Genomic DNA, 26,246 nt, shown 5'->3' with positions numbered 1-26,246 from the left:
TTACAGAATTATTCTGACATTCAGTAAAATGTTGAAATATATTTCAAACAGAACACATTAAATACAAAGTTCAGAGTAAAGTTCTAGTAAAGTTCCAAGCTTTAGCAAATCTTGGAAAAAGTGCCAGATGACAATTTATTTATTGGAATGACTGAAGTTTTTGAGTCTGTACCAAGAGGAGAAATAATTGCTTCAATCAAAAATTTCCAAACCCAGAAATATGAATAAATGTTAAGGACCAACTTCCATGGGAATCGAAGCTAGATACAATAGGAACAACATATAATTTATGTTTCTGACTAACAAGCATATTTATACATTGAAAATGATCATATAATTGTGTTAATCTTAGCAATGCTACTAAAAAAAAAAAATCCAATGTAAAACATCCAGAATTGAAAACAGACGTGCTCTCCTTTGCATCACTTCACTGAATTCTACTAATAAAATGGTAGCAAAACCAACCTGAATTACATATACTGATTAAAATCTTCAAAGGGATTCTGGTTAAACTATCTGATGTTCTCAACAAATAAAAACAAATGCCCTTTTATCCTCAGCAGTTTACAAGCCAAAAAAAAAAAAAAAAAAAGACACAAAGGCAAGAAGTGGTCTTTCAGTTTAAGCAAGTAGCACAAATCTCAAATTAAGATATTTAAACACTTACATGAATAACAGCATTTAAAAAACCTGGTGGACCACTGGACATGCTCAGAGTTACCTTCAGACACTACAATATGATATTTCTCTACTTCAATGAAAATTCTTGAAACTAAGTCAGACAGCTGGTTCAGTTCCTAAAACATGACAGAAATGTTGCTACAACTATTGTAGACCTCCTGTTCATGCTCTTGTATGAACTCACTTTAGACATACCAACACAAATAGCCATCAGGCTATTGTATATATTCATTGCTTTCAGGCTTCAGCTGAACTATAAACCTCTATAGGTTCCAAGTTTCTAAGCATATCCTGGAGTCAAAAAATAAGTCAATACAATCTTCAGAAATTTTTTTCTAAATCATTTCAATGCTTATATAATAAACCTTTACTTACATGTTACAGAGATGTGGACAGTCCAAACATTGCCTCCTCTTTCCACAAAGTTCCCCACAGCTATGTGGGATTTCATTTCTATTCCATTCAGGATTGTGCACCTTACCTAAACCACGTGAAAGACAAAAAGGTATTTATTGCTTTGAATAGCAGACTGCCTTTGTGAGAAATATCATACCAAAGAGAAAAAGCCGCATTTTAAATACTGGCAAGTAGTCTTCTTTGACAAAATCATTACAAAAATGTTTATGTTTTTCTGTACTGATACATACTCAACTTCTTTCAAAGAATTTACCATTGGAACAGCAAGCTCCAGAATATTCTTTCCTCTGTACTCTCAATCAGCAGGCATGCAGGTAGCTGGTAAATTAAATTAAACTGATAAAATACATGAAAACTAAAAGCCCCCTGTAGCTGGTCAGGCTGCACAGTAGCTAAGAAAACTGAAGGGTGAAACTCCCTTGCAGTCTCAATGCAGCAGGGAGGGAAAAAAAAAGTAACAAAGTAAAAAGATAACAATCCTTTAAAAAAGTAAGATCTACCAGGTATGGTGATGGAGAATAGGGAATTAAATGAGTGGGCAAGTTATGAAAGTCACTTTTATAAAAAGAAGCAGACTCTACATTAATCTAAATATTAAAGGTTCATGAATTTTGATGAATGAAGCAGAAGTCTTAAGAAGTATGTTAGCTTCAGTTATTCTGTATTTCAGAGAAGCACTAAACCATATTTTTATTAATCTGAGATATTATCAACAGATCTCATAGGTCTAAGTGCATGAGATGGTCATCAGGGTTAAGGTTAATTGCCATCATGAACACTCTCTTGGCTCTCTACAAGAGAGGAATTAAATTAACAGTGAAGCAACTGAGCCAATGTTACAACTTTGAGTTGTGACAATCAAAAGCAAGAGGAAAATGTACTTTTGGTGACATAGTTACATAATTTTAATTTTTTTTAATATACCTTTGTACATTCTACCAGTTTTAAGTTAGGAAAATATGAATAAATGCTACAGATAGCATTTATTCACCTGAGTTTCAATTAAACAAATTGAATACTCGGGAAAGTCCTAAAAATCTGAAGCTTCAGAAGAAAAATAAGCTAGGAATTTCCTCATGGGTGAAAGGGTGGTAAAAAAATAAAAATCCTACTTAACCATTCTCAGCACATAGTTAGTACTTGGCATCAAATAGAAGGTATCTTTGCATAAGTGACTGATGATGTCCAAATTATATATAATTAATGTAAAATTATCTACAGAAGATTAAACTCTTATGTTAATGGTGCTCTTCGAGTAATAATTCTGCAGACAATTTAACGTTCTTACTGTAGATCTTCTAAACCATGAAACTGCCTTTAGACTCAGGAGAATTTCTTCCCTATCTAACAGACAGAAGACTGTCTTAAAAAGTCTAATTTTCATTCATGGTCAGTTCGTTCTGATTGAATTATTTTCCCCTAATAACTCAATTATTACCCCTAGATTTCACACATCATTATACAAAAACTCTGTCTTAACTGCACTGCACTGTTTGTAAATGATTCACTGACACATTTAGATAAAAAGATAGAACTCTCCTATTGTAGCAAATCTAGCTTCTTTAGGGCAAGTTTATGGACACAGCTTCTGTCTCAACTTCAGAATACCGTTTTCTAGAAAGTGAGGTGAAAGTTTCCAGTGACACAGATTTAAGGAAAAGAAAGCTATGTAAAAACAATACAGATCACAGAAGTATAGATTCCAAACAACACTTATTCACATCTGTGCAATTAAGTACCATAATTCATTTCTCCTTTTTGTTTTGTATTTACGGCATGGTGAGTGTTGTACTCATGCCATTTACCTTTTTTATTAAATCCATATCTACACAGAGGTCTGAAAAGCCCAAATATTTCTTCCTATTGAAGCTCCATGTGTTCCTGAGCAACATAAATCATGAAATCGCTAGATCAATTTAAAGGTTTAGGTAGTTGTATCCTTGAATTGTGTATTATTTTGGTGTATCTTGCCATGAAGACAGACATAACACATACAGGTTATTCCATTCCTTCAACAGAAGGAAAGATCAAAAGATAATAGCCAAAATCTATCATTATTCCATAAAAATCACTATTTTTTACACAATGCCATGGAAATATTTACCACTTGGGACTTAGTATTTTCTCTTTCTTTTTCAAGCAGCATATGTATGATTTTCTGTGCAGCCACCTTCCAGTGTCAATGAAATTTTTAAAAATTGAGCTTTAGGCATGTAAGCAAACGACAACCAATAACAAAATCCATATTAACAAAAAAAGAATCAAAATGACAAAACTGTTTTTCTTTCCAAAAGTAAGTGAGAAACTCACCACAAAAACAAGTGTAAGTTTTAGGAACCTGCACAGAAGCATTCTGACAAGCTGGACATCTCCAACCGCTATTGCCATCTGTAGATAAAGAAAAGATAAAAAGGACTTGAAGTAAATAAAAGACTAATCTGCAAGCCTAGAATAACTTTTTCTACTTTGTTTCTTACCACAGATGCAAATAAATCAGTATTTCCACTTATTCAGAAGTGGTGAGAAAACACGTTAATAAAAATAAATTTCATACAGTATTGACATCAACAGAGCGATGGTATTTCATTTCAACAAGCTATAACATTTTATTGAAGTAAAGCCAGATTTTAAACTTCTAATTTTTCTATTATCATATACCCTAATGCTAGAATATAGACAGTCTTCATCATATCTAAACCTGTGAGAAAAAAAAGTGTTAAGAGAGGGAAACTGGTGAGGAAAATATCACACAAAGCACCACCTGTACTTTCTTTTCACTATCCTCACATGAATTTATGTGTTTTGTAGAAGACCAATTTAGTGTTGCCTCACATGCACAATAAACCACTGTTATATAAACAAGAATAACCTAATTCATTAATTTACAGTTGATAATAGCTAGATATTGACTAGGACATTATTCTTCAAGTTGCTCTTTTATTAAATAGTAGTTTTCTTGTTTCCGTGTTTCAGGACAGTGCTGGTTAGCAGTAAAGAAAGAACGGTAAAGTGGAAGAAAAGCAACATTAGTGAAGACTTTTCCCCAGTTCAGTACACATCTTGCTATTAAGAATATGAAACTGAGAGCACTACCGACCACAAAAAGGGTCATAGACAAGAGAGATACGTTTTTATATCTATATATAGATATTAAAAAGAAAAAAAACTGATTAACTTTCTCTCTTAACTTAATCAGTTCAGTGCTAATAAAATAAATAAAGCTTTAATTTTAGAACTATTCTTCACTATTAAGAAATCTGACCAAGATTCATGATAATTTCATGTTACAAAAGCAGAAGGGATTGTAGACAGGCAACTCTACTTATGACAAGACAACTGCAGTGCAACAAGAGGCACACCTCGGTTCACCTTCAATTGGGTTGAACAACTTATGTTACCTATAACATAAGGTAACATAACATTGTACATGGGAATTATTTTCACAAATTGAAATTATCCAAATTACAGACTGCCTTGACAGTGTAGAAATGCAAACCTAATGCATGCCTGTTCTTTCTAACACTTCATGCCTATTCATACCCCTCTCTATCCTGGCTCATATTACTGTGCCACCAAGATTGCTGCAGAGATCTGCATGATTATGGGCTGAGCAGCTCCTGGACAGTGGCACAAGGCATATACTCTCACATTCATGGTCAAAACAAATCTGCATTTCCTGACTAAGACTTTTTTTTCTTTTGACTGCTAGAAACTAAAGGATCTCAGAAGAAGCAACTCAGGGAGATGTGTTGAAAGTTACAGGCAAAAACTGGCAGTAGACAACTAAAAGGCGTATTTGCTGACAAAACTCTAAGTACTTTATGTGGCTTCTCCTAAAGCCAGCATACTAAATACTACAGAATTCCTTATAAGATTACAGTACAGCACAGTACATTACACTTAACTGCTGCACTAACAATTTCATTCTGATTCCATGTTATGTTTTCAAAAGCTGTGAAGGTGAGTGTACCCTGAGAGCTTCAGGAGGCCAGCACAAGACCTCACCTATCAACAACTCCCCAGGAGCTGGATGCCTATTCCGCTACATTCAACAGTTTCTCTAGAGAGTATATGGAAGGTCCCCATAAAATAGGAACCTATTAAAAACAGCCTTGCAAGATATATTTTCTTCTTCATCATCATTGATTATCTTTACTCAAAGCACATTAATGTATGTTTACCCAAAAGGGACATGCATAGTTGCCTTCCTCCAAAATTAGAAGTAATGAAAATTTTACTCCAGGATTCAGGTGCAATTACAGTAGTATAGAATGATGGTAGGATGACTCCTGACATACACATTTCTAAGAAGTGGTCCTGTAAGTGCCCCTTACAAATTCTGATTACTTAGTAAAGTGAAAATGTGGATGATCCTACAGAAAGAACATTCCACTTTCACAAATTTTCTCATGAACATAAGTGAAGCAGGCAGAACTCCAAACAAAAGCACCAAAAGGACAGTTGTCTAATCAGAATCAAGACACCTCATTCCCTTTTACTAGAGATTGTTTTAGTAATTGCTATCCTCTTCCTTCTGGGATAAAAAGATTCCTTATTTGAAACTATCTATTAAAATTTCTGGCAATTTCTATTCTGACTACTGAAACTCAGAAGTTTAGAAGTGCTGTGTTAGAGACCAGCACTGGACTGGTACAGATCTGGTACACTTGGAAGGAGAGCCCAAGGGTAGAATAGAAAGAAATACTTCAAATATCTCAAATCCTTCCAATCAAAAAATACCAGTAAAACTATCTTGTCAACAAAGAACAGACAAAATTATTTAAATGTTTGTTCTATCAATTTAAGGGCACAAGTTAAACACCACTTAGACATCAGTTTTTAAAAGAAGTAGAAGGAAGAGGGCAAGCAATAACAATTTCCCCTTTATAAACAAAGGTCTTGTGTGAAGTGCAGGTATTTTTGTCAGATTGACCTTAGCTATGCGATACCTTAAAGTCACATTCCTTCAAGACATAATTTAAAATGTTAATAAAATGCTTGCTTCCTCCTTACAGCAAAGAATCTTTCCACATGATGGCAAAGTGATGCCCAGTAAAGCTCCTCCTCCTGACCAGGACATCTCTAAGATAGAATAAAAATCCATTCTCTAGTTCTGAGTGCTGCTGACAGTCTACACTGTAGAAATAAAGATGGGAAAAATGTGTGTTAATGTCTTCACAGATGACTCAATCTGGAAGAATGGGTGTGAGGGTCATTACAAACATCAAGGTGCCCAAATTTGTTGCAGAGCCAAGCAAAGCTTGAACTTACGAACTTTGGGGAAAAATGCAAAGGCTTAATAGACTTATGAATATTAGCTTCTCCACCTAGGATGGGCTTACAGCTAGTTTTAATGGTCATAGAATGTGTGATGGGGGCAGGGGAGTATACATGTTCAAGGGGAAATATTTAGTAGGCAGTTTGGGAAGTCTTTACCTTCCTAGCACCTCAACCCAATGGGGAAAGGAGGAGGGCAACATGCAGCTGGGAGTTTAGGATAAAAGGAGGCTGCATCCTCCAAAAATGCAAGAGACCCCATAGGGGCATGGCCCAGTGGACTCTCTCCCTTCATTTGAGTAAAGTTGTATGACTCCTCTGTCTCCTTTATGGACACTGGCTTTTCACAGTGTGACTTTCAGCATAGCGGGGAGTCAAGCAAAGCACCCACTGGCTCACTGCAGCTGTCCACGGTGAAGGGGGGCTTTGGTCCCAGCACGGTGTTGAGAGTACAACTGCTACAGGGTCCTGTGAATGGGAGGACTGGGAAGGTTCCTTAACACAGCACAGAGCAAGCAGACCAAGAAGAGAATAATGCCTTATGACTCCCCACAGATAATCAGGTGACTTTCACTTGCCTTGGCCAAACCAGCTGTCATTTTTCAGATGACTGTCAAGACAATAGAAGGCAAAGAAGTCTCTGAGGGAAGACATCTTCAATATAGCCTGAGAAGAGAGACACTGTAGAGTGTGAGAAGGCTTTGTTACAGTAACCTAGTTCTAGACTAGAACTAGTTTCTGGAACCTAGAAATCTAGACCTAAGACAGTTCACTGCATCATCCCATCCAAGCATATAAAGCCCTAAGCACGTATTATCACACTGACGTGGTAATCCAGAATACCTTACTTTCCTTTTCAAGTGCACCCACCTGTGCATCCATGCCAATCTGACGGCCTACTGTGAATCTCAAAATTCAGACTATAAGGACATCCAATGCATTACATCAGTGAGTTTGGTATAAGAAAAACATACACACAATGTGTTAGTAAACACAAATTATAAAGGAGAGCTGTACACTCCTGTTTTTCACTTCCAATAAGCATTCTATTGCATAGTGTCCCAATATTTAATTAGTGTTGGTGTCCCAGGGCTCCTATTCTGGTAATGCCTTGCTTTCATTAATGCCAAAGCTTCCCCCTGCTGAGCATTGTGCCTTGTCCCCAAACTATCCATACCTACTTTTCTCTCATAACAGACACAAGTCACTATTGTTCTGGAAGATAGAACTACATGAGATCCCCATGAGGGATGTTATCTGCTTCATCCGAGTATTCAATATTACTCTGATCACAAAACATTGTGACAAATTATGCACACACACACACTTTCAGCCTTCCACTATGAATTACACAGCTTAAGAACTGCTGCAAGGCCCTATATAGAGGGCCATTCTCTGTAGAAACCCAGCCACTGTTAGAGGCTGGGTTTTTTCCTTTTCTTTCTCTCGTGGAATTTTGTTTCTAAGAGAAAATAATAGCTGGTACTTAAGACAGACAAAAGAAATGGCCAAGATGAGGGAAGGGTTCAGCTGGCTATTCTCTTACCTGAGGGGCTTCCTCTTGGGAAGGGCAGAGATACTACGAGATTTTGGCTGGGGGCTGAGGGGCTTGCTTTAGCCCCTAGCTCTCTCACTCCTGGCATCTGCCGAGGACAGCTGAGCTGCTGCTTACCATGGGGAGAATTCACTGCCACTACAGCGCCCAGCCCTGCACTGCTTCTTCCTTACTGTGGGTGAGTCTTTGCTCGTAAGAGCAGCAATTGAACTGGGAACTTATTAACACATGATCTGATTAGAAAGGACCCTCAACAGGAAAATCCAGGGCCCTTCCTGGAGAGTCGATCTCCCTTGCTTGGAGTGGCAGCTTCTAAGGAGAAGTCAACCTGCCTCTGTGCAGCCCCACTGTTTTCCGCTGCTGCCTTGGGCTTTTGTGCTGCACTGTAACCCAGCACCCCCTGGCCACACAACCCCTGCAGCCCCTGAGAAGTTTTCTGTTGCATGTTGTTTGTCACCCGTGACTGTACGCTTGTTTCTGCCATCCCAGCTGCAGCTCCGAGGTTACTGCTATAGCCCATTTCACCATCCAGCCCGCCCACCATTACCACGTGAGGGAAAAGCAGCCGGGCCCGCGCCACAGCGCCCCCTGCCGGCTGTGCCCGGAACTGCACCGGAGGGGAAAGTGCCTGCGGCCCAGAGAAGGCGTCACTGGGCTTGTGCTGCTGCTCCTTCTGCTGCCCTTGTGGCTGTTTGTCTGTCTTGTTATACAGATATATTCTGGTAAAGAGCTGTTATTTCTTTTCCCATATCTTCACCTGAAAGCCCCTTAATTTCAAAGCTATCATGATTCAGAGGGAAGTGGAGCATATTTTCCATTCCAAAGGAGGTTCCCACCTTCCTTGGAAGACACCTGTCTTTCAAACCAAGACACATTCAGTTGTTGCCAAAACATAAAATGAACATTCAAAACTCATCTTATTAGCAAAATACGCTGGAAGTGAAACATGCCAGTGAAAATTTTGGCTGCTGAATTAGCTAAGATTTTCTGAAATTCATTATAACACTTGAAGAATCAAAGGAAATAGTTTTCAAAAATACAAAAAATAACATTTTTCTCCCCTTTCCAAAACCCAGCAAATTATGAAGTCGGGTAGATTACAGTGTCCCATTTCTCCTACAGCAGACAGCAATAACTGCCAGGATTCTACTGAATTCCTCAATATCCAAAGCCTGAAACGCAGAACATATACTGAAACAACCTATGGTAAAACAAATACGCTCTGAAGCACAAAATTGATACAAGATGGAGTAGCAGAGCCTTGCAGGTAAAGAAATATGCACTGATGTCTTGGAGTTTGGTATCAGTTCTACTGAGGCCACAACCTTTAACTTCAGTTAATGATTAGCTCTAGTTCTCTCATATGCAGAATACAATAACATATTTTGTCCACAAATTCTTATAAGAAAAGCAAATGGCCCAAAATGCTGCTATTTTAAATGCTTTCATCTTTCAAGCATCTAAGGTTACTGTCTTCCAAGATAAAAGCCCCCTTTAAGCAAGTAGCTACTCTGTTGTCAAGGAGTAAGCTATTCCAGGGAGATAAATCAACTCCAAAAAAGGTGACTCACTCAACAGTCGTGCTCAGTTGGCTTACAAAATTTGCCAATGAAGTTTGTTTTTTAACCTCCTGAGCATGTTGCTGCATTTCTCCCATGTGCCCACCCACCTCAGGATAAAGTAGTACCTCAAACCCCTTTGAACTAAGCTTGCCAAGTGAGAACTGGGGCTCACCACCAGCCCTACCCAGAAGTCTGACTATGCATCTTCTGTAAGAACTTTGCAACCAATCCCTTCTGCAGGAGATTTACAGTCTGTTAAGAACTTCTGTCAAACATTTGGAACTAGGTGACATTGCAATTCCTGTCTGCCCAGAGAGATACAGGAAGACACATAAAAAATGGCAAACACTTAACAAGCAGGGTACAGAAAAAACATAAAACTTACTTCAGGATTATCATCTTTGCAGGGTCTACACCACTTGACTGAACTGAGCAGTAGCTGCAAGTCAGCCTTAGCTTACATCAAAGGATTCAAAGGTCATAACATACTGGCTTTTGAGTTTCAAAAAGTGGTGTAATACAAGAAATCTGAAACGGTTTAAGCTGATGACAAAGGCTGAAGCTTTCTATTTTCTCTGAATTCCCCTACATTGCATGGCATGAGGGATGGATTTCGGGAGTATTATATCCAAGGAAACAAACTAAAAAGTGGTTGAGTAAAAGCAGACAACTAATACATCAAGTGCATCTTCTGCTTGACTGCTCAGCAAAGCACAGATGAGAGAGGAGACTTTTTTTGGTTTGTAAAAGCACAGCCACAGAGTTTTGCATCCTGATTCACTGATTTCATTGAATGATCTTATGTATCCAAATCTGGAAACCAGGTTTAGCTAGAGCACTGGAAAGAATCAAGTTATAAGGATTATATAAGGCATACACAGAACCAAAAAAAACCAAAACTGATTTAAAACTTGTTTACAGCTTACTGCTTGTAGTAAACCATTTGCACCTTATGGCTAAATTTTCCCTTAAACAAGCTGTTATAATTTGTTTAACTAAAGAAGAAACTATGAACTAAAGGAGAAACCGCAGTTAAGCAATGGCTATTACAGAGGCAAGGAAGATGGGTTTTTTATGCCAATCCTCTCTTCTGCACCACTGTGGAGGCCAGTAAACCAGCTGGGAATAAGCTTACCACGCAACCCTGGAGGGACAACCCTAAAGCAACAATCCTCGTGGTCATGGAAGAACCATGAAGCCTCCCCCAGAATGCACTGTTGCTGTATGTTAATGTTATGTATCCCATTGGCCCTTCCCCTTTGTTCTAACCCTGTGCTCTCATCTTACTCATTCTGATGTTCTGCCTAACCCCTCACTATCCCTATATAAACCCCTGCTCTCTCTGCCTGACGATTTCTTCGTACCTTGACCCCTTTCACAGTAGGAGCTCAATAAAGACCTTCTGTGGAACCCCATACGAAGACTCTGTCCCTTCCTTCTGCGTCGCTTGTGGCTGAAATCACCCAAGAACTGAAATCACTCAGCAGGAGCAAGACGTGCCTGTGCACCCAGGACATATTTTTCAAGATGCTTTTCTGGGAAGGTCACAGCAATCTACCACCTCCACCCTCCATGACACACCACAAGCCACCACCATGCAGCTGCAAAACTCTGAACTTGGAACCTTTGTTCAGAAAATTTTTCCAGGCACATCCAGACACATACACTCAAATCCCCTGTTTGACACTGCCAGACTTCAGAACCTTCTAGAAAGAAGACTGTGTATACCCAGAATTCCTCCCGGACGAAGTACTGGAGTGTTTACTGGAAGAATCAGGGTTATAAACCCCCAAATTTTGATGCCTACTCATGCTTCCATCTCCAATGGACTTGGACGGCATATTGCGACCACCGACTGTGACAATTCCCCCCGGCCACATCACTGAAGCCATGGGTGGTGACAGATCTCTCTTTTCCTCTGTTTTTCTCTTTCAAATTTTCCTCTCTTAGGGTGATCATACACTTCAGAATGACTACAATACCCCTTCTCAGATCCATTTTCTACTTAAGGTTTCAAAGCAGCTCACATAAAATTTGTTGTTATATCAGTTACTGTTGTTTTGCTTTAATCCACCCCCAGGGATCCCTTTAACAACAAACTTGGCTGCCTTGCCTCAGAGGTGGGTCACAGCATTATCTTAAACAGTATTTCTAGATAGTTTTCACTACATAAGCAACACATGAATTTGGCTATTTTATATAATTGAGAATATATCATATATATTATGCATACAATATTTATACACAATATAGAATATCTATAAATACATATTTGAGAAAATACCAACCTTCAGCTTGTGAAGCTGGTGATCGCGCCCACTTCTTGATGCAATTCAGGTGGAATACATGGTAACAATTCTGACAGCTCCACACTGGCGCTACTATTCGGACCACCTCACAGCATACCATGCACTCGTACTTCTCAGTGGTCAGCTGTTCAATCAATGACCCTGCAAAAAAAATATATTACTCACGTATAAAAGAACAGCTAGCTGAGAAATTAAACTCAGATTAAATTCCAAGATTTCATTTAAATTATAGCAAAACTTATTTTACCTTTGTGGCTATAAATAAGGTATTAGCTTATACCTGGAAGATTCCAGTTTGATACTTTTTTTTTGATATGCATTTTTTTAGCCTCAGAGCAGGAAGGAGGAGTATAAGATTCCTATTGAAGTGGCAATGCAAATTCCACTTTGACAAATAGCAGTTACTCTGATCTTATGAATTAATAGTTTTAACACTGGCAGAAGTTTGAGATTTTACTCATCACTTTATATGGGAAATTCATCTTTGCATGCACTTTAAACCAAAAAGATGAAAGCCCTTAAGTACAGAAATCTCTGCCAAAATTACATTTCATTTCCATCCTTAAGCATTCCCAGGAGATAACATAACAAATATTAACAGCAAAGGACCTGGATTATGGGAATAAGCTCTTTATAAAATGAGTGCTTTAGGAGTGGCATTACTGGGAACAACAGTCAAAGGACAGGGTCTTTTGAGCCATATTAATTAATATGAAAAAGTACTTGGAAAATAAAGCAAGAACCCCACATTAAAGTCAAAACAGCCTGATGTGCAACCATAAGAAAGGCACCACATAAAGCTTAGTTTCTGTCAGATTAATTCTCACCTATCAAGGTAAGACTATCAAATGTGCCTTAGAAATGTCCACAGGATTTTGAAATATATTAACTACAAGTGTACAGTGTAAAAATGTACCATTTTAAGATTGTGCCAATACAAGTGTCAGAGACTGAAATGTTATGGTTTATGGCTTAAACATTTTCATGAAGGACTTTTGCCTGTTATAGCAAATTGCATAACAAAAACTGCATGGAAGGCCACTGCACCCTGAATGGGGTCTCTGGGCTGAGGCCCTCAACTGTGAGTTAAACTGCCTAAGGGACAGAGATAAGAAAAGTAACCCTGCTGTTCAAAGCAGCTGGGAAATGATGGTTAAGACTGGAAGAGCAAGCATCCACGGCAGGGATGTCCAGGAGTTTTGGTGTGGAGGCTCTAGCCCCAGGTTTATCTGCTACCAGACTTGCACAGATCCCCACACCAAACAGGAGCAGGAGAGGTTTTGGACGTGCAGCATAGCCTCTAGTCTGAGGTAGTGAACACCCATCCACTGCTGTGCAGCCTTGCCCAACTGCAAGGCCCCCTATCCCAGGAAAGCCACATCTACCAGACATCCATGAGACTGACAGCAGAAGGGATGCCATGGCCCATCAAAGGCCCACTCCAAGGGGTCCCCAGACCCTGAATCAGAGAGCACTGCATGTGATGCAACATGATGCAACAGATCCACAGTTTTGCAGGTGACCATGTCAAACCTGCCCCCCTCAGGGGAAGCACCTGGGCATTCTCACCTGGCCTATGATTAATCCACTGGATTCTATACATTTCAGCAGGGGATCCTCACCACCAAGACCAGAGGGAGGGGAATAACAAGATGTCACTGCAACCCATGGAGGGGTGATACGTTTCTACTTAGTCTGTCACTCTCCCTGTTCTCTCCTCCTGGCCTCCTTCTTTTAGTTGTTTATTTCTTTTCTCTTTCTTTCTTTCTCTCTCTTGGCCTCTTTTCCTATTAAGTAAAATATATATATATATTTTTTTATAATATCTAACCTCATTTGTGTTTTAATCTCATTTTTGGGGAATATTCAAACCCAAGTACATTCAGCTTTATTCCCAGAGAGTGCTCTTTGCTCCTCTGTGATTAGACCAGATAACAACAAGGAAAGTTCAAATTCATAATGAAGGAAATACCAAAAATAAAAAATATAAAAAAAAAAAGAAAAAAATTACTGTCAATTCAAAATCTGCTTGTACCACATGTGACTGCAAGCAAGCCCATGGCTTGCAAGTGTTAACACTGTGCCCTCAATACAATTTTCAAGTTTCTAGCCTTCCTGCATGAAGCCTCACATTTAGGACTAACAGTCATTTCTATTTGTTATCCCATAATTATTATCTGCTGTAAAGGAAGATCCTCATATAAAACACCTCTTTTCTCCAGAAGACTAAACCTATAACATGCTCAGAAACTGTAGGTGTCCCAGAAATAGTTAAAAACCCACAATCCTAGTTCCCTGAAAACAGTGGCAGACAGTGTTTCCAAAAGAGCTCCCAAATAAAGCACACAAATCAAGTACTATTTTGGTGGGAGAAGTTCCTAAAGTTCCCTGGGAAAGACTATTACTTATCTTCCTGCTTATTGCATGTGATGTTTTCCATTTAACAATAATGCTGGGAAAAAGACTGATGTATCTTCAATTTTATGATTCAAATAGTACCCAGGAGCAGGATATTTAATTTATTTAGGTTAGAGAAGATCAAGGAAAATCTTGATCCTCCTAAGAGAAGAAAATTTCCAACTACACATATCTTATGCTTCCTGATTATGCTATTACTTTCTCAGCTGTGAAATAGGACATACTAAGAAGGAAAGTCTAAAATAGATTTGATATCACAGTTAAGATAATTTGAACTAGTCTACCCATCTCTATCATTCTGTGCTGCAGAAGATAAGGTTGATATGCTTTGTAAAAAACCAAATAAATAAAATTCTTGGTGTTTCTCTTTATTGCTTCTGAACATTTAAGCCTCTTAACACTTAGTGCTTAAGCTTATGCAAAACAGTAACAATAAACTACCTAAGCTGTTGAAACAGAAACCAGTATGATAGCACTGAAGAGATTCAGCTGATTTCCATTTAATGTTTTCAGTCATTAATGGTACGTGTCAGCATAAAATTCATTCAGACAGCCAAAAATTGGGACTGGTTTACACTGTCAACAGCATATGTTTCTATTCTCAAACTTCCAAAAATAGTACCCAGATACTGCCTGTATTTCTAATTACCTTTTGAGGTGGCAGCTAATGTTTTTTGTCTTTTTTATATATTCTCTGTATTCTTCACACACATATTTGGAGCTCTGTAGCCTATTATTGCATTCATAGCTAGTTTTCCCAGGACTTTTCCCTGCCCTGACAGGCAGAAAGACAAAACACATTCCAAGACCCCTATGCTATATCCTGGTTTTCCTTAGAAACAAAGCTTGAAAAACAGCTCTTCAAGATACATTTTCATCAACAAGGTTCAGTTCCATCTGAAGGGGAAGGATTTAGAAGGGGCTTGAATTTAGGGGTGAATTGCATCACCACTTGTGCTCCTAATTGGTGATTTTTGTTGACTGTGCTAATTTAGTAAACTTATAAAACTGTACACACCCCTGGGGGTGGCTTTTGTGGCATTTTCTATATTTGCCCCTGGAGGCCTCCAGTAAAGACCAGCTTTTATATTACCTCCTATACTAATAATATCTCAGAAGCATGTGTTGTTTCATTTACAGGTTCTCTGAGGCATCAAAGGTGCAGAAAAAAAGCACCTAAAATTCAGTTATGAGTAGAATACTGTTTCTCTGTCTGGCATTCTCCTACTTTTATATAAAACATGAGAAGACCTATTCTGCAAGTCAGTTTCAGCATAACCCTTCTCAAGCCCCATTGTTTAGAATGCTCAGAATTCTACTCCCACAACATACACATTTTAATATGGTACCTGACTAAGTCATCATTTGCAGTTTGGTATCAAAATAGAAAAAACTTTAAACAAAATCTGTCCTTCTCTAGTAAACTTACGGTATTTGTTCCCACCGAGAAACCATACATTTACATTTAATTCTACCCTCTGAAACCAATACCAATTTAATGGGAAATAAAAAGCCTCTTCAGGTACTCAAGGCAGGAGCTGAAGCGAAGACTCTTTAAATTATTCAAGATCATGTCTTTCATACAGGAATCCAGGACAGTCTCAAAAACTTACCAGTATGAGTTTCTTTGTTTTTTGGTACATCACTTTGCTTTTTCCAGTACTGGGTCCAGCTGAAATGAAGTGAAGGTACTTGATCCCCCTTTAGCAGAAACTTTCTTCCATTGAACCTGAGAGACTCAGACAACTGATGTCTGGTTTCACTGGCCAAGTTTTCATCATTTTTGTGAGCAACAAGTTCTTTCTTCCTTTCATTTTTATCTTTTGGAGTATATGCAACAGAAGACTTCTTACCTACTTTTGTATTTTTACTATGGTGAGAATCATGTCTTTTCTGAGAGTCCTTCTCTACTGGGGGCTTATTCCACACAGGCTTCCGGGGATATCTTTTGTTTACATTATTGTAACCTTTTTGCTCATCCCCACTTCCAAAAGGTGCATCACAGAATGCCTTTCCAACAGATGATTCTGAGGAGTCAGACTGTGTCAAATCCAAAGATGGAAAATTTTCAAACAGCTCTGCTTTCTGTTTAGAGCTCACTCGCTTTTCACGATCATGTATCTGCTTTCCCTTTTCCCTGAAACCTCTGCCAGATGTATGCATCAGATGTGTCTTCTTTGGCTTTGCCCCTCTGCTATCTGCATTAGGTACCTCCCTGTCGCTCTCTGAGGAGAGAAAATCACTGTATCCTCTAGGAGGTGCTCTTCTACCAGGTACCAGTGCAGCATCTGAAATTCCTGGACCTGCAGAAGCATCAGTAGTACTTTGCCTTATCTTATTTCTAGCACATGTGCTATCATTTCTTAATCTGTGCAATCTCTGGCTTTGCAAACTGCGATTCTTCAAACTTTTACTGTTACCAAAATATTGGTGGAAGTCTTCAGAATTCCCATATTGAGTTTCTGGATTACAAAAGCCACGATGCTTTGTAGAAGAGCTTTCATAATCTGTACCTCTTTCAGAGGACAGATTAGGAATTTGTGTATTACTTCTACTCTGATTACTGTTAGAGTCTTTTCTATCTTTATTTACCCAGTTTATATCTGTAGGTTGTCTTTCTCCAGGAATGGAATCAGCAGCATCAGTACTAAAATTCAATGTACCTAAAAAATAAATAAAAAAAATACAAATTCATTAAACTTAAGCAGTAAATACTTCTTTTCAACCAAATTACCATGCATGCAGAGGTCCAGAAGTTCAATGAATCCCACACTTGACAGAACAACTGCAAACAAGTGTCCAGAAACTAGAACTGAATCATACAGTGCTTTGTAGAAGCTTTCTTGTCCTGTCATCTTTACAGAAGGACTGTGATGACCCAGAGTTAAGAATATCAAAATAAAAGGTGAAGGAAAACCTTTGAAGCAGTACAAGATATCCAAGTGTGATAATGAGTGTTTAATATCTAAAGTTTTTCCTAGCATGTTTACATACATACAAGAACCTAAAAAAAAGGGGTCCTTTAAATACAGTATCTACATCTGAGATTTGAATATTATACAAAACTTTGAATATAAACTAAAGGTATCAGTAGCAAATACTTGCATTAACTCTGATTACACTGTTCTACAAACAGACATATTAAATGGCACAGGGCAGCAATGTAAAATTATTTTTTCTGAGGCTATCAACATGAACCATGCTTCTACTTCAGAGGTCTTCTGTAATTTCAAAGTCTCTAGATAAAAGAAAGAGAAATCCTATGTTGCTCAATTTCCTGTAACATTGTGACAGTAGTGCCTGCCTGAAACAGAAATTAGGTGAGTATCGGGGATAGTTTAATTGGCTGTGGCATATTGATTAAATCTTGCACAGTAATGTTAAAAAAAGTGGCTTATAAAATCATATGGAGGTAGTGCCCATTCTACTGGTTGGGTAGGTTACCTCACATGTAGGGCAGAGTGCAGTTCATTCCAATTAAAAAAAAATAATCAAGCACTTAGGCCACAACTTAGGCCAGAGACTCTCTGAAAGGCTACTGCAATCTAGGTTCCTGAACTACCTACTGTTTTTTCCAATAAAGATTGTGGAAATTAACATTTTGAAGGGAAGAATAAACCAGAACAGTTCAAGGCACTAATATATATTTTTTTTTTTTTTTTTTCTTCTTCAGTGAATTTGATTTGCTTTCAAGAGCAAGAAGTTTATCTTAAAACTCTAGGAATGGTCACAGCTGCAATGTGAAAGCTGGCAGCCAAAGGAAAAAATACAACATATGGCTTTGTGGAAGTGAAACTTTAACCTTAATAAAAATTAAGAATTTAAAATTACATTTTATGATATTTTAACCACATAGCCTAATTGATACTGTCATTTTTAAAGAGAAGTTGAAATTACTTTGTGTTTTTTTGTCTTAGCAAAAACTATATTATATATTATTTATATAATATACATACTATAACTCAATATTATCTATATTTACTATATCCATATATATTAACATTACAATGTTACATCACAAAATAGTATATGTTATTAATACAGTATATTATATATTATTATATGCCACTCAATACAGCATTATATGTTTTAAATAAACTAGATACAAATGGCAATTACAAATAGTTTGGGGTTTTTTAAGCTGAAATACTAACCTGATTTTGAGAGAACAGAATGAGAAGACCAGACAGAAGTCTGGTCTTCAAAGAAGCTCAAGACTGAGTTAAGAATCAATCTTAACTCAGGCAAAAGAGAAGTAGAGATGCAGGTGCTGAACTCTTCTTCTCAGTACCCAGTGCCAGCACATGTGGGAATGGTTCAGAGCTGTGACCCCCAGGGGCTGGGGACTAGGAGCAGGGAGGTGTTCAGACTTGACATGAGGGGACACTTCATTGCCAAGAGTATGCTCAAAACCTTTAACAGGCCTTCCAGAAGGGTGGTCAATACCCCCTATCTGCCAGTCTCCAAGAGGCAACTGGACACTCAATATGCTTCACCTTTTGGTCAGCCCTAAAGTGGTCAAGTCTGGATTCAATGACCATTGCAGGTCCCTTCCAGTTGAACTATTCTTTCATTAGGACTGCAGACCCTTGTAGGTACCAACATTACGCTTATAAATTTGAGAGAATCTGGACTGCAAGCATCTTCCCTAGAAACATTCTATTTTTCTCAGCATATGTATCCTGTGCAAAGAACTGACAATATTGTTGTTTTAAAGTCTATTTTATTTTCTACAGCTATACTTTCAGTTTTCCCAGGGTTTTGCCAGTTTCTTTTCTATCACTAAAAAAGAGCAGTACAATTATAAAGCATGGTTCTTTTACACTATGATGTTAACAGCACTCATTCAGTATAGACTACTTAAGTTTCACCCATTTTGATTTGAAAACAGAATGCAATCCTGTAATTGCAGAATGCAATCCTATGATTACATGCAAAGCTTATTTGAAACAACATTTTATTAGCTGTTTAAAGTTTTCTTTTGTATACTCTAAAATTTAAAGTCTGATGTATAGCTAAAGATTAATAAAAGCAGGTTTTGCAAAACCCACACAGCTTGCCTCTAAAAAGCATATTCTATTTTTAAAGACCACTCTTTTCTTTGGTTATGAGATGTGGTATATAAAACGAATGAAGGAATTACAGTCAGATTGACCTTTGGGCATGGCCTCCAAGAAAACTAACCAGGATTTGAAATGTAACTGTTGAAATAATATTTTCAATGCACTTTTCAAATAATCTATCAAGTCTGCAGAAAAAAATATAAACTGGGATTCAGATATTTATTCCAAAATATTAATAATTCATTAGCACTTTTTATATCAATAAGACGCCTATTCTTGCTGTCAGCTTCTACATAATGAAGAAAATTCCAGAGTGGTAAATTCTACTAAAACTGATTTCTGTCTGCCAAGACAAGAAACTGCAAAATAAATGTACAAATGTAATAATTAAGTAGCTATCACTGGGTGAAATTGTCTCTGACATGCTTACACATACATAAACAAAAATTCAAAGTAAAAGGGATGCCCCAAAGCTAAAGTCCAACCTGTATTTTTATAAAATAAACACAGGATAACACAATACCTTTGGAAAAAGCTTCTATATTGTCTCACCTCTGTGCCTGGAAACATCATAGAATAGATCCCCTCCTAGAAGTTATGCTAAGGTACATGCAGGACAGGAGGTGATTTGTCAGCACAGCTTCACCAAGGACAAGTCCCACCCAACCAACCTAATGGCCTTCTATCATGGAGTGACTAAAGAAGTGGACAAGGGAAGGGCTACAGGTACTATTTATCTGGACTTCGGTGAGGACTTGAATATGGTCTTCCCCAAGATCCTGCTCTCTCAGAGAGATGGGTAGACTATTAGGCAGACAAGAAATTGGCTGGAAAGTCACATCCAGAGAGTAGTCGTCAACAGCTCAGAGTCCTGATGGACATCCATGACAAGTGGTGTCCCTCAGGGGTCTGTATTGCAACCATTGCTGTTTAATACCTTCATTAATTAAACATAGTGGAAGAGATACATTGTACCCCTGGCAAACTTGCAGATGCTACCAAACTGAGCAGCGCAACTGACACACCTAAAGGATGGGATGCCATCCTGAGGGATCTGGACAACATGCCTCAAGAAGAGGCCCACAGCAATCTCAAGAGGTTCAACAAGACCAAGGGCAAAGCACTGCACCTGGGTCAGGGCAACCCCCAGTATCAATAAAGGCTGGTGGATGAACAGATCAAGAATGGCCCTGTTGAGAAGGACTTGGAGAATGAGAGGCAGACATGACCACGTGCTCACAGCCCCAAAGTCTAACTTTTTCCTGGGCTGCATCAAAAGAACGTGGCCAGCAGGTCAAATGAGTTGATTCATGCCCTCTACTCTGCTCTGAGTACTCTGCACCTGGAGCGCTGCATCCAGCTATGGGTCCCTAGCACACGAAGGACATCGACTAGTTGAATTGAAGCAAGTGTGAAGGAGGCCACCAAGATGGCTGGAAGGATGAAGCCTATCTCCTGGGAGGAAAGGCTAAGAGACTTGGATTTGTTCAACACAGAGAAGAGGCTCCAAAGTGATCTAACAGCAACTTTCAAGCGCCTGAAGGGAGGCCACAAGAAAAATGGATAGTGACTTTGTAAAAAGGCATGTAGTGACGGGACAAGGGGGTCTGGCTTCAAACTGGGAGAGGAGAGATTTAGGTTAGATATGAAGAAGAAAATCTTTACTGTGACAGTGGTAAGGTACTGGAACAGGTTGCCCAAGGCAGTGGTCACATCCCTGGAAGTGTTCAAGGCCACACAGGATAGGGCTCTGAACAAGCAGGTGTAGTGGAAGATGTCCCTACCCTTCAGAGGGGAGTTTAAACTAGATGACTTTTAAGATCCCTTCTAGCCCAAGCCAACCTGTGGTTCTATGATTTTAAAATTCCTAGGAACTTTGGTTTGAATTAGAATGAAGCCCAAAAAAACCATATGGTTTCATGCCTGTTCTGCCCTAACATTAAACCCCTTCAACATTAACTGTTGACAGAGCCAGAATGCCTGGGGTTTCAGAAAGACAATTTGATGACACATTTAAAAATATGAAGCAAATTAATAAGCACTCATCTCATTTTAACAAGTATAAGCTCATCTTCAAAAACAGAGTTTATACTTGGGAACAGTACAGCGAATAGCTTAGGTACTTTTTTTATGAATACATTAAGGATGACATTTGAAAGTGCCACTTAAAGACATTATGCCTAAGTGACATATTTTAGAACAGTTTCATGGTTTCAGGAAGCTATAAATCAATTAGATTTTTAAGAACCATTAAATAATGTACTTTCATTAGTATCAAGCTGATAATCAGAAACAAATATAAGAGAGAAAAAAATATACTGACAAAGTTAATCTGAAAAAAATATAACACAGTCCACAGAACAGCCCCTTAGGCATCAGAGTTAGTACTTATTTATTCTTAAATTAATTCAGCTTTATCTCCCAGACCAGAAGAACTGATTTCCTTCTGAAGTTTCCTATCAACACAAAACTGGAATGAAACAAACAATACTGAATATTACCATTGTTTTTGAATGGACTTCAGACATCTTTTAACTGCTTTTAATTAAATACCCATAAATTGAGCCAAAAATAGTGCCTTGCACTGTGTGCAAAAATAGTTTCTTCAGTGCTGTGTGTTTGGCACCACAATGCAAAAGGATATAAAAATATCAGGTGTCCAAAGGAGGACAACAAAGATGGTATAAGGACTAAATTACATGAGGAGGAGCTGAAAATACTAGCTTTGTTGAGCTTGGAGGAGACTGAAGGGTGACCTTATTGCTGCCTATAGTTTTCTCATGAGGGGAAGGGGAGAGGCAGTTGCTGATTTCTTCTCCCCAGTGGCCAGTGATAGGATGTGAAGGAAAGCTTAAAGCTTGGTCACAGAGAGGTCAGACTGGATAATATGAGGAAAAAAAAAACTTTAATTAAAGGGTGCTCAAGTACTGGAAAAAGCTTTACAGGAAACTGGTCATGACCCCAAACTTTTCAGTATTCAAGAACTGCTTTAATAATGCACTTAGATATCTGTTTAATTATTAGATTGCCCTGTGTGATGTCAAGCATTTGACTCAATGACTCTTGTGAGATCCCTTCCAATCAGAATATTCTGTTAATAGTTGTTCTATTTATATACTGTCTTTCACCTGTAAGAGAAAGCTAATTTCAGGATGGATGTCTTTAGTTTTAAAGCAATTCAAATACCCTATGCTTTCACCTAAAGATAGATGACAGTACAATGTGCACACAACAATCTATTTGTGTCAGCATTACATATATCCAGACAAGAGATGACTCAGTCAACTGCACACGAAGCGCAAGTTTCATGGAAGACACTCCCTGCAGCTCTTAAAATGCCTCTACTAAACAGTACAACAATCCAAAAAAACAAAAGCAAAACCCCAAAAACAAGCAGAAAAAACAAACACAAAATGAATTTTGCATTATGGAAATCTGACACTTTCCCCATAGCACTGGAAACTTTAAACCAGACTACCAAGTTTATATTTTTTGTCTTCTCTTATCACTTTATACATTCACCTACAGCATCTCATTTTCAAGATTACACAGATTCAAGACCAAAATGTTGAATTTCTTCCTAAGCAGGAGTTATATTGTTTCAGGTTTAATGACACAAGCAGTGCAACCCATTTCCAGGCAAAACAATCTGCATGCCCAAAACTCATATTTTATTTCAACTCACAGTATTAGATCATGTCATAAAAGATATGCTCCCTTCCTACAACTCTTGATGGAAATTATTAGAGACTAACATGCAAAATCAGCTTATTCACAGAATTACAGAATGTCTCATTTTGAGACTTCTATAAATCATCTAGTCCAAAAATCCTGCCCAAAATAGGTTAGTTGCCCATAACTGTAACCACCAGGATTTTGAGTATCTCCAAGAACAGAGAGGCCATAACCTCTCTGAGCAACCTATTCCAGTGTTATTACCATTCTCACAGTAAGAAGGCTTTTTCTTGTGTTCAGCTGGAATTTTGTGTGGTTTGTACCTGTGACGTCTTTAATTTAATGCTACTAAGAAGAATCTGGTTCCTTATTCCCGCCCTTTCAGATTTTTTACACAGCACTAAGATCACTCTGAGATCTCTTAAAACTACACAGTTCCAGCTGTCTCTACCTCTCCTCATGTGAGGGATGCTCCAATTCCTTAAACATCTTAATGACCCTTTGCTGGACTCACTCCAGGGGTGGCCTCATCTCACCTTTTCTGCAAAGCTATTTTCCAGCCAGTTAGTCCCCTGTGTATATTGGTGCACAGTGTGGTGTTATTGTCTTTTTACGCTATTGTCCAGTTTCACATCCAATTCAGTGCATCCACACTTCAAATGGAACTTTAAAGTTTTAGCCAGCCCATTTCAAGAGGATATGGGGAAAGAATTTGAAAGTAGGATTTTGTCATAAGCAGTTTTACCATCCTAACAAAAGAACCTACTACAGAATGGATTTTACATATGTAAAACAAATACATTTAAAGTTTTCACTTTTCTCTTCCCCCTTACAGTGGGCTACTCAATGCTTTATAGCAATTCCCTAATTATCTTCAGCTTAATGATGCATTGTACCATGTATAACACCCAGCTGTCCTTATGATGGCAAAAAAAATGAAACTACATTCAACAGCAATTACAGCAACTGATGGGAAAAAATCCATTAACAGCTATTAAATACAATACACTCATCCCTTCTAGGTGCACAGGGACCTAAACTAGAGAGAAGCATCAATGTGAACAATTATTACACAATTGCCTTGCTGCTTATATTCTTCTTCTTTGTCTTTTATAATAATTTCCTGGGTCTCAATAATTCTTCATTATTGACAAAATATCCTGGATGGGCAGCACATCTGCACTGACCCAAAACTGTCACTCTTTGACCCCCTGTTCTACTCTGAGAGCAGAAACATCTTTCAATTTTAAGCTTTCAAAATCAGACATTTGCTCTATCCCTGAAGTTGCAGTGCAAAATGCAGATTCCACTCCAATACTGCACGGGTACAACTCAAAACGTACCTATGAGATTTTTCTTGAGAGCACAGTATTACCACAAAAAATGAACCAACCCCAGAACTTAATCCCAAGTAACAATATCTGTGTTATTTTAAGTATTATAAGGCATTCTACTGCCTTATAATATACTTCTATTATAAGTAGAAATGGTGTCCCATCCAGACTAATCTACAGCTTTACAGTAAAGCATTTTTTAGCCTAATATACCTAAGACTCTTTATTCCAATAAATATATATTATAAAGATTTCACAATCAGAGTTGACCTGCAGACTAGGAGCATGAAAGATAGACAAGAAGAAATTTGACTGCAGCAGCTTTACTGAAGCTATGTCTCTCCTCTCAGTACCATGCCCCAGACCATTTCACTTCTGTCAAGGCAGCAGTGTGAACCCATTCTCATAGCAACAAAAAATGAACTCAAATAACTTCTCCATCATGACAGCCAGGCTACCAAGAACAGGGGATGCTATTAAGGGCATTGGCTGTTGATAATCTGAATTAACATCAGCATGCTGCAAAAGTAGAAAATTATACTTTCTTCTACACCCAAAACACAAAAGCCCAGGATTCCCCCTGACAGAAACCAAACAACTCTATGAACAATTAAATTAGTCAGCTCATCTACTGACCTCAATGTGACATTGATTACTGGAGAAGGTCTACCTGGACCACAATAAAATTAAGCAACAAGATGGAAAAACTAAGTAAAATTAATTACTCTCAGCAACAGTATTATTTCTAGATACATACTCGTGACAAAATTACATAAGGGCTCTTCTATTGTCAAGTACCCTGAATACAGGACAAATAATTAAGAGCAAGGCTGAAATACCGATATCGAAAGGTTTCCTCCCCACTCCTCAGCAATCACAACCAATAAAACTAAAGTTAATCTGAACTCACATCATACAAGTAAGCAGGGAACAACAAAAGAGAAAGTGCGTTCTTGCATGTTGCCCTCAACCCCTGTCCAGGCCGTGTCCCTAAGATGCTCTCCATCCGTGAGCCCCTGCCAAGATCCCTCAGAGCAGGCAGCACCTGCTCTAAGCAGTAACCTCCTGCATGTCCAAGACTTCTACTCAGAGATCCTTCTGAGACACCTCAAAAAGCTGCAATTTTACTGCAGCCCGTGGGCCTGAGACGTTGTCACTGTCACTGCTCTATGAGGGCAGCCTGAAACCTGGGTTTCAAGGACATGGGTAGGCAGGGAGCAGACAGGCTTTCCATTAACCAAGCTCTTCTCTATGTATTTTCTCTGGCGCTACCAGAAACCTTACATTCGTTCGTCACATACCAGGAGTAAGCACGCTCCTCCTCGGTAAAAGTTCTTCCTACGGGGCCCTGCGGCACCGGCGAGCCCGGCCATTTTGGGCGCCACAGGCGCCTCCAAGTCGCGGCGGGCAGAGGCGGGGCAGCCGCAACAGGTGGTGCCGCAGCCCGCACAAGCCAGCGGTCGGAGGCGACCCCGGGCGCCACTTTCTGCCCACTAGTATCGCTGGGGAGCCGTGACTGCTCCTGCCCTTCACTGCGCCCACCCAATCCTGCGGTGCCCCTCTGCAGTCCCCCTCCCCCAGCGCGGCAGCCACGCTCACCTGAGCCGGGCCGCGCCTCCGCCATGCCAGCGCCGGCCCCACTCCGCGGCCCGGCGTCCCCGCTGCCGCGCACGCGCCACCAGTTGAGCCTTCTGCCCCCGCGCGCAGCCGCACCGCAGCCCCCAGCGGAAGGGCGGAGCCGAGCGCGAGGCGGGAGGGGCGGGGCCGGGGGCGGGCGCAGCGCGGGCGCGGCCCCTGAGGGCGGAGGGGGATTGGGTCGCGTAGCGCTGCGACTCCGGCAGCGCTGCTTTCCCTGCGGCCGGAAAGAACTGGCAGTGGGAAAACTCGTTTGATAGTGCAAAGGAGGAAGAAAGGAAGACTGACAGCGAGAAAGAAATGCTAGCTCTGGCAATAAA

General features: G+C 39.2%; 1 protein-coding gene across 5 annotated transcripts in view; it reads right to left on the bottom strand.

Annotated features, from left to right (window-relative positions):
• NFX1 (nuclear transcription factor, X-box binding 1) overlaps positions 1–25,995 on the bottom strand; it is a 93,157-nt gene extending 67,162 nt beyond the window's left edge. For all 5 annotated transcript variants that reach the window (XR_001519582.2, XM_033512000.1, XM_015618627.2 and 2 more), the window contains exons 1-5: positions 25,891–25,995; positions 15,833–16,882; positions 11,781–11,942; positions 3,409–3,486; positions 1,057–1,162 (exon numbers count right to left, since the gene is read on the bottom strand). Coding sequence is in view for 4 of the 5 variants with exons in the window: in XM_033512000.1 (XP_033367891.1) it covers positions 1,057–1,162; positions 3,409–3,486; positions 11,781–11,942; positions 15,833–16,882; positions 25,891–25,915 (1,421 nt within the window). In the remaining variant the exon portion in view is untranslated. The remainder of the gene's footprint in view (positions 1–1,056; positions 1,163–3,408; positions 3,487–11,780; positions 11,943–15,832; positions 16,883–25,890) is intronic.
• Positions 25,996–26,246: the final 251 nt, after the last annotated feature.

This window comes from Parus major, chromosome 2 (assembly GCF_001522545.3).
Source record: "Parus major isolate Abel chromosome 2, Parus_major1.1, whole genome shotgun sequence".
Taxonomy (NCBI): domain Eukaryota; kingdom Metazoa; phylum Chordata; class Aves; order Passeriformes; family Paridae; genus Parus; species Parus major.
This window is presented reverse-complemented; position numbering and strand designations above follow the sequence as displayed.